Raw genomic sequence first — 8,921 nt, 5'->3', positions numbered from 1 at the left:
ACAAGGCCTTCAGTACCCTCAAGGTAAGGTTCACCTCCGCTCCCATCCTCCAGATGCCTGACGTGGACCGGCAATTCATTGTGGAGGTGGACGCCTCGGATGTGGGAGTTGGTGCTGTGATTTCTCAGTGGGCTGCGGAGGATAGGAAGCTCCATCCCTGTGCCTTTTTCTCACGTCGGTTGTCCCCCTCTGAGTGCAATTACGACATAGGGAACCGAGAGCTGCTGGCTGTGAAGCTTGCCTTGGAGGAGTGGCGTCACTGGCTGGAGGGGTCCACCATTCCATTTCTCGTTTGGACCGATCATAAGAACTTGGAGTACATCCGCCACGGCCAAACGGTTGAACTCCAGGCAGTCCCGCTGGGCCCTATTCTTCACCAGGTTTAATTTCACTCTGTCATACCGGCCTGGATCACGCAACACCAAGCCAGACGCCCTCTCCGTCTATTCCAGAAGGATGACAACCCCTCCAAGGATCCTGTGTCGATTCTGCCAAGTCCCTGCATCGTAGCAGCTCTGACCTGGGCTGTTGAGGAACAGGTGCTGGAAGCTCTCCGTAACCAGCCCGGTCCCAGCACTTGCCCAGCTGACCGCCTTTTGTCCCCGAAAACCTAAGGTCCCAGGTCGTTCAGTGGGGACATGACTCCCGCCTAGCTTGTCACCCTGGCTCCACCCGCACTTACAACCTGCTCGCCCAGAGGTTCTGGTGGCCCGCTCTGAGAAAGGATGTACGGGAATTCGTCCAAGCCTGCCCCATCTGCAACCAACACAAGTCGTCCTGCCAGCCCCCCAGCCGGATTGCTGCAGCCCCTGCCTGTGCCCAGACGTCCCTGGTCTCACATCGCCCTTGACTTTGTCACGGGGCTGCCCCCTTCAAGGGGCAAGACCGTCATTCTCACCATAGTTGACCGATTCAGCAAGATGGCACACTTCATTCCCCTCCCCAAGCTCCCAACCGCCAAGGAGACCGCCCAGGTGGTCCTGGAACACGTCTTCCGGATCCACGGACTGCCAAAGGATGTAGTTTCTGACCGTGGTCCACAATTCTCCTCCGCTTTTTGGAAGGAGTTCTGTCACCTGCTGGGAGCCACAGTCAGTCTGACTTCCGGATTCCATCCCCAATCCAATGGGCAGTCAGAGCGGGCAAATCAGGAGCTCGAGAAGGCACTGCGATGCATGACTTCACGCAACCCCCCACTCCTGGTCGCAGCAATTGACATGGGTGGAGCACGCACACAATTCTCTGACCTGCTCTGCCATCGGTATGTCCCCTTTCCAATGTGTTTATGGATACCAGCCTCCTCTATTTGCCAGTCAGGAAGGGGAGGTTACTTGCCCATCTGCACTTGCGTTTGCCCGTCGATGTCGCCGCACCTGGTCACAGGCCCGAGCCACACTTCTCAGATCCGTTGCCAGCTACACTACCGGGGCCAACCGTCGGAGAATCCCTGCTCCCACCTACCATGTTGGTCAAAGGGTGTGGTTGTCGTCAAGGAACCTGCCACTCAGGGTGGAGTCGCAGAAGTTGGCACCTCGGTTCATTGGCCCATTCCCTATCATAAGAGTGATTAGCCCAACTGCTGTCCGGCTCCAACTGCCTAATTCCATGAGGGTGCACCCCACTTTCCATGTGTCTAAGATTAAGCCCATTCATGAGAGTCCGCTGGTCCCTGCTGCGCCTTGTCCTCCTCCTCCACGGCTCGTCGATGGTGGTCTGGTTTACACCGTCCGCCGCCTGCTTCGGTCCAGACGGAGGGGTAGGGGGTCTCCAGTACCTCATTGACTGGGAGGGCTATGGACCTGAGGAAAGGACCTGGGTGCCAGCTAGTCGGATTGTGGATAGGACTCTCATCACCGCCTTCCACCAACGGCATCCTGATCAACCTGCAATCCGTAGGGGGCCGCCCCAGAGGGATCCTAACCGTCCTGCCCGCTCGGCTTCCTGTCCTGTGCCTGATCCTGTCTCGGGACCTGTCCCATCTCCCGACCACGGCCCTCCGGCTTCCTCCGAGGATGAGGGCGTTTCGCTGGGACCGTTCGGGAGGAGTTCCTAGCCCTCCTCCGGCTCCCCTCCTCCCGCCCGGCGTGGTGTTGCTCTTGGGACTTCTGGGGCCGTCCCTGGGGGGTTCTGTCATGAGCCCTCTCACTCCACCGGGTTACCACCTTAATGTGTTTCCACTATCTTCCACTCTGCTCATCTCTCTCTCTCTACTCAGCCTAACGAGCTCCACCTGTCCCTGCTCTGCTCGGCTCTAATTACTCTGCCAGCTGCGCTGCATTACCCACTAACCTCTCCCAGTATTTAAAGTCCCGTCTCTCAGCTCTCCTTTGTCAGATCGTCTGCAAAGCTCACACCCGGAACCTGTGTGCTCGCGCTTCTGGCTCACCCTTGTTTTGTGACCCCGGACCTGCCTGATTCTTGGATACTCTTCTGCCCCAGGAAAACCAGACCTGCTTTCTGCCATTACGACTCCTGACTACTCTTCGACCCCGGTAACTCTGACCAGCCTTCTGCCTTGCTACAACGTATTTGGATTTCCCTTGAACTGTACTTCTGCCCTGTTTCATCCGCCCCGTTGTGTCTGTGTTTCCTCCCCCCCCAGGACTTCTGGACCACCAACCACCGGCGTCATCGGACGCATCGCTGCCACTGGGGGGGGGCACAGACCCAGCACATTGGACGGGATAACCCCTGGAGCCTTCACTCACTCCCTACTTCCCTTTTCCCTTAAGTTTTAATAAACTTTCTGGTGTGACGCAATTGTGGTCCTCTTGTCGTCTGTCTGAACCGTGACAATATATGCCTAACCTTCCACAGATATATGCCTACCCTTCCCCAGATATATGCCTACCCTTCCACAGATATATGCCTCATCACAATTCTATCTCGGAGATCTACGGACAGTTCCTTGGACTTCATGGTATAGTTTCTGCTCTGACATGCACTGTCAACTGTGGGACCTTATATAGACAGGTGTGTTTCTTTCTAAATCATGTCCAAACTATTGACTTGACCACAGGTGGACTCCAATCAACTTGTAGTGACATCTCAAGGATGATCAAAGGAAATTGGATGCACCTGAGCTCCATTTGGAGTGTCATAGCAAAGGGGTGTGAATACTTTTTTTGTATTTTATTTTCAATACATTTTTTAAAACATGTTTTCACTTTGTCATTATGGGGTACTGTGTGTAGATGGGTGAGGAAAAAAATCGATTTAATGCATTTTGAATTCAGGCTGTAACACAACAAAATGTCTGAATACTTTCAGGAGGCATTGTACTTTTACTGTGGTTAATTGTTGTCCGCTCTTGTTGTTCCCTCTGATCGTGAGAGCTGAAGCAAGGTGCTGCACCATATATTCTGAGTTAAATGTTGTTTCCCTATACCTAGTTATTTCTAACCAATAACAGTGTTGCTAGACAAAAATCAAATCCAGGGCAGGCTTCTGACCCGTCCACATCCAAAAAAGTTAAAGAAAATGTAATTTAACTTGCGTCCCTATTAAAAAAGCATTGGATTGTTGTAAGCATTAGCTGGAGTGAGTCTCCACCATTGTTAAATCCTTGACGGGGAGAACGGTGGAGAATCGGAACACAGGTACCATGCAAACACAGGTACCACCCTTCACTCAGAAGTATGCACTTCTTCCCTCCTCCTCAATGCAATTAAAGGCACACTAATAAGTATGGCGAATAACACTAGTGTTCTTGCTTTGAGAAGCAAGCACATTAAATATTAGCATTTATATTTTCAAAAGTATTTGGATAGGGTTGTATAAAATGGTACATTTATTTCTTATGAAAAAGATATGACAACTCCCAACATGGGAGAGAATAGTTTTACAGAAAAACGTATTTCCACTGCATTTTACATACACTACCGGTGAAAAGTTTTAGAACACCTACTCATTCAAGGGTTTTTCTTTATTTGTACTATTTTCTACATTGTATAACAATAGTGAATGATAAAAATACAGAAGATAACCCTATTTTGTAAAAGACCAAGTCTACATTATGGCAAGAACAGCTCAAATAAGCAAAGAGAAACGACAGTCCATCATTACTTTAAGACATGCAGGTCAGTCAATACGGCACTTTGAAAGTTTCTTCAAGTGCAGTCGCAAAAACCATCAAGTGCTATGATGAAACTGGCTCTCATGAGGACCGCCACAGGAATGGAAGACCCAGAGTTACCTCTGCTACAGAGGATAAGTTCATTAGAGTTACCAGCCTCAGAAATTGCAGACCAAATAAATGCTTCACAGAGTTCAAGTCACAGACACATCTCAACATCAACTGTTCAGACTGTGTGAATCAGGCCTTCATGGTCGAATTGCTGCAAAGAAACCACTACTAAATGACACCAATAAGAAGAAGAGACTTGCTTGGGCGAAGAAACACAAGCAATGGACATTAGACCGGTGGAAATGTGTCCTTTGGTCTGGAGTCCAAATTGGAGATTTTTGGTTCCAACCGCCATGTCTTTGTGAGATGCGGTGTGGGTGAACGGATGATCTCCGCATGTGTATTTCCTACCATAAAGCATGGAGGAGGAGGTGTTATGGTGTGTGGGTGCTTTGCTGGTGACACTGTCTGTGATTTATTTAGAATTCAAGGCACACTTAACCAGCATGGCTACCACAGCATTCTGCAGCGATACGCTATCCCATCTGGTTTGGGATTAATGGGACTATCATTTGTTTTTCAATAAGACAATGACAATACACCTCCAGGCTGTGTAAGGGCTATTTTACCAAGGAGAGTGATAGAGTGCTGCATCAGATGACCTGGCCTCCACATTCCCCTGACCTCAACCAAATTGGGATGGTTTGGGATGAGTCGGACCGCAGAGTGAAGGAAAAGCAGCCAACAAGTGCTCAGCATATGTGGGAACTCCTTCAAGACTGTTGGAAAAGCATTCCAGGTGAAGGTGGTTAAGAGAATGCCAAGAGTGTGCAAAGCTGTCATCAAGGCAAAGGGTGGCTATTTGAAGAATCTCAAATATAAAATAGATTTTCATTTGTTAAACACTTTTTTGGTTACTACATAATTCCATGTGTTATTTCATAGTTTGATGTCTTCACTATTATTCTTCAATGTAGAAAATAGTAAAAATAAAGAAAAACCCTTGAATGAGTAGATGTTCTAAAACTTTTGACCAGTAGTGTACTCTTCACGAAATTATAAATGTGCAACTTTGAAACATTCACCCCCTCAAAATAAACAAAACATTTCCTTAAGTATGACCAAGTTCCTTTTGTTGAATGCACAAACAATGTGTTATAAATAGTGATTAGTGGATGTGAGGTTATATATATCATTCAACTGTAATAATTATCTAATAAGCTCTAGCAATGTATTTACAAATGTGGTCAAGTTGCACAGTAACATAATGCATCAGGAACTGCATGACAAATGTAATATGTTTCAGCAAAAAGGCCATGTGCATTTTCTCAACAACAAAAATGTTCCAGCTAACAAGCTTTTATCGACAACTGGTGGCTATGAGGCAGCACACCCGTGTTGGCAGATATGGTGGTATACCGCCAGCAGCCCAACAGCGCAATGACCAACTGACGGTCAACATGCAGCTGTTAGTAGTGTCAGCTACCGCTGACTTTGCCAATGGTGGGCCGCCGTAAGCTTGCCATCAGGGTCAGGCATGGCCCATTCGGGCCACAGTAGGGCAACTCGGAGTAGCAAACACTCCTTCAATGTGTGGTCCATCCACACGTCAGGAGGATAGAGGGAGTTTTGTGACATTGGGAAAACATTTACCTTGACCGATACCCTTCCATGTGTCATTTTCTGCTCCTAGCATCCGGAGGTTACCGTTGTGCCGCACACTGATTCCCTTCAATAGCACACTTTCCTCAACATTCTCTCCACATTTACCGGTACGTAGGTCAAATGCCTACTGCTGTACATATAATTCTTAAGCAGTGGTGTGAAGTACTTAAGTAAAAATACTTTAAAGTATTACTTAAGTAGTTTTTGGGGTATCTGTACTTTTTATATTTTTGACAACTTTTACCTTTATTCCAAAATAATGTACTTTTTACTCCATACATTTTCCCTGACACCCAAAAGTACTTGTTACATTTTTTATGCTTAGCAGGACAGGAAAATGGTCCAATTCACACACTTATCAAGAGAAAGTTCCTGGTCATCCATACTGCCTCTGATCTGGCCGACTCACTAAACACAAATGCTTAGTTTGTAAATGATTGTCTAAGTGTTGGAGTGTGCCCCTGCCTATCCTTAAATAAATAAAAACAAGAACATTGTGGTGTCTGGTTTGCTTAATATAAGGAATGTGAAATGATTTATACTTTTACTTTAACTTTTGATACTTAAGTATATTTAAAACCAAATACTTTTAGACTTTTACTCAAGTAGCGTTTAATTGGGTGACTTTCACTTTTACTAGAGTCATTTTCTATTAAGGTACAGTATCTTTACTTTTACTCAAGTATGACAATTGGGTACTTTTTCCTCCACTGTTCTTAAGTATATATTTTTAGTGTGTATATGCATAGATTGCATTTGGATTACTGATACAGTGTTATTTGGGTTGTTAACTGGATTCGTTCTGGCATTCGTAATTTCTTGTTTCAGGTTTTTGCATTTTTGCTGCACTGTTAGGAGCTAGTAACACAAGTATTTCGCTGCACCCGCTATAACATCTGCCAAACTGTGTACGTGACCAATAAACTTTGATTTGATTTAGTAAAGACGTATTTGATGAATATACCAATTGAATGAACGCTCCATTGCCTCAGCCAGGGTTGCTACTTTGGTGGAGATTTCCCCAAAGCAAAAAGCAGGATTTTAAAGACATTATTGTCCATGCAACCGTGCCAGAAATTATGACATTTTTCAGGATAGCTCTGTTGTAGTGCGGGCCAGACATCTCATTATGTGTTTGCCTGCTTGAGCATTTCAGTGCAGTACCAGGCTGAATGCCAGTGAGGTCCCAGTGGTACTCATCCTATGGACATTAGCTGAAGACTGCCCTTCATGCATGAGTATTCTGTAGTTCATTTGGAGTTGCAAGTTCAGTCCAACGCAATGACTTTCCAGTTTTCTAAACGACGTCTGGGATGGTCCATCGTTTAGGCCTCAGAAGAAGCCTGGGGTTTGAGTTGAGCTTTCTCCATGGCTGTACCATAGGGATCGGATCTTTTGAAGAAGCCCATCTGGAAGGATGGAAAGAGAAAATAGACTTATTACAATTTCAAAGTCAATAATTACATGAATAGCCCTCATAGATGTCATAGTACCAGTTCAGTTAGTTTGCAGTTCATGGTTATTTGCTAACAACATCCGCTTTCAAGACTGTACATTTTGAACACTTCTCATCTTGATCTTATTTTATCGTTTTGAGATATTATTTTAAGAACGATATGCTACTCGCTAGCTGGCAAAAGCAGTTGCAATGATATCATGATGACCTCTTATGGGACCTCATGGTCAGGTTGTATACTGGCTGTAAAGGGATTTTGTATATGTATTTTTAGCAACCAGAAACAGGTTGTAATAGTATGACGTCTATCCTATGACAACATCTTTATCTGGTTATATAATGTATTCCCAACCATAAAAACTGTTTACAAGCAGAAAATGATGTCATTATGACGTAACATGCATGTGATTTTGCCCGTTGGGTTCATTGTCCTTTACGCTACACTTACCTTGTATAGGACATATATGAGCACGGCGAGCAGCAGCAGTCCAGCCAGTATGGCCAGAATGATGATCCACAGTGGTACCGTGTACTGGCTGTCCGGCTTGATCCACATTACTGGAGTCAGGACCTGCGACACAATGACATGTTGTTACCGTGGGGGAGTGAGAGGTCACTTGGAAAAAATGGATTCTTAAAATCTCAATGTGACATTACTCATAACAATGTTTTTTAAATGTTTTGTGTGCACTTTGTCAAACGATATCAGAAATCATACAGACAGGACCGGCATAAACCATCAAAAACCTAAAAATGAACAGTTTAATAAATAAATTGCACTTGCCTTCGTCGATCCACTGGGTTTGACTTTGGGAGCGATGGCATAGGGCATGTTCTTGACTCCGTACTGGACAGAACACTCCAGCACATACTGCTTGTATGCCCTCTGTGGCATTAGTTCAAAGAAAAGAAAGGATGAGACAATAGATCATCTAAACTACTTAGCCAAATATTGCCAAAGTGTGTACAAAAAACCCAACACCTTTCACTGTAAAAACGGACACTCTAAAATGTTTTAAATATGCTTTTCAAATGTACTACCAGGAGAGGGCGACATTGTACCACAGACCAGCAGGACCTACAGTGCCTTCACTTATGTAAATGAAATATTTCAGTATGTAATTTTGAATAGATTTTCAACCCAAAAAAATCATTATGGGGTATTATGTGTGAGATAAAAAAAAGTATATTTAATCCATTTTGAATTCAGACTGTAACACAAGAAAAATTTGGAATAAGTCAAGGGGTATGAATACTTTCTGAAGTAGCTTCATTCTTCATTTGAACTACTAATAATAGCAGTAGTATTATAGTACTAATACTACATAATCATAAGGATTGTTAGTACTAAGGTCAATTACATTTGATCTACATAACAGAATATACACGTGCTATCCAAATGACCATTTAATAGAAACAGTACTGCACGGTACATGACAGTAGTACAAACTACAGTCGCGCTCTCTCACCTCGATGAAGGTCTCAGCCCAGATGCGTGAGCGAACGGTCAGAATGACACTGCTTCCTCTCTCCAGTAACCCCACATGACAGCGCAGCCTCCAGCACTCCACCGTAGAGCATGACTATGGAGGAAGGAAAACAGTAATCAATACAGACCCCCAACATATTACATTCAATCAGTCTCACAAACAGTTATAGCTAACAATCTGTGAT

The 8,921-nt window shown here is 45.0% G+C and overlaps 1 protein-coding gene across 1 annotated transcript in view; it reads right to left on the bottom strand.

The window, feature by feature from the left end:
• Positions 1–6,428: 6,428 nt before the first annotated feature.
• Positions 6,429–8,921, bottom strand: part of LOC121575543 (integrin alpha-5-like) — a 47,490-nt gene continuing 44,997 nt past the window's right edge. The window contains exons 27-30 of the mRNA XM_041888712.2: positions 8,717–8,830; positions 8,032–8,133; positions 7,696–7,818; positions 6,429–7,200 (exon numbers count right to left, since the gene is read on the bottom strand). Coding sequence (XP_041744646.2) covers positions 7,117–7,200; positions 7,696–7,818; positions 8,032–8,133; positions 8,717–8,830 — 423 coding nt within the window. The 3' untranslated portion in view covers positions 6,429–7,116. The remainder of the gene's footprint in view (positions 7,201–7,695; positions 7,819–8,031; positions 8,134–8,716; positions 8,831–8,921) is intronic.

This window comes from Coregonus clupeaformis, chromosome 10 (genome assembly GCF_020615455.1).
Source record: "Coregonus clupeaformis isolate EN_2021a chromosome 10, ASM2061545v1, whole genome shotgun sequence".
Lineage (NCBI taxonomy): Eukaryota > Metazoa > Chordata > Actinopteri > Salmoniformes > Salmonidae > Coregonus > Coregonus clupeaformis.
The sequence above is the reverse complement of the archived record's forward strand: the minus strand, read 5'-3'. Positions and strand labels throughout refer to the sequence as shown.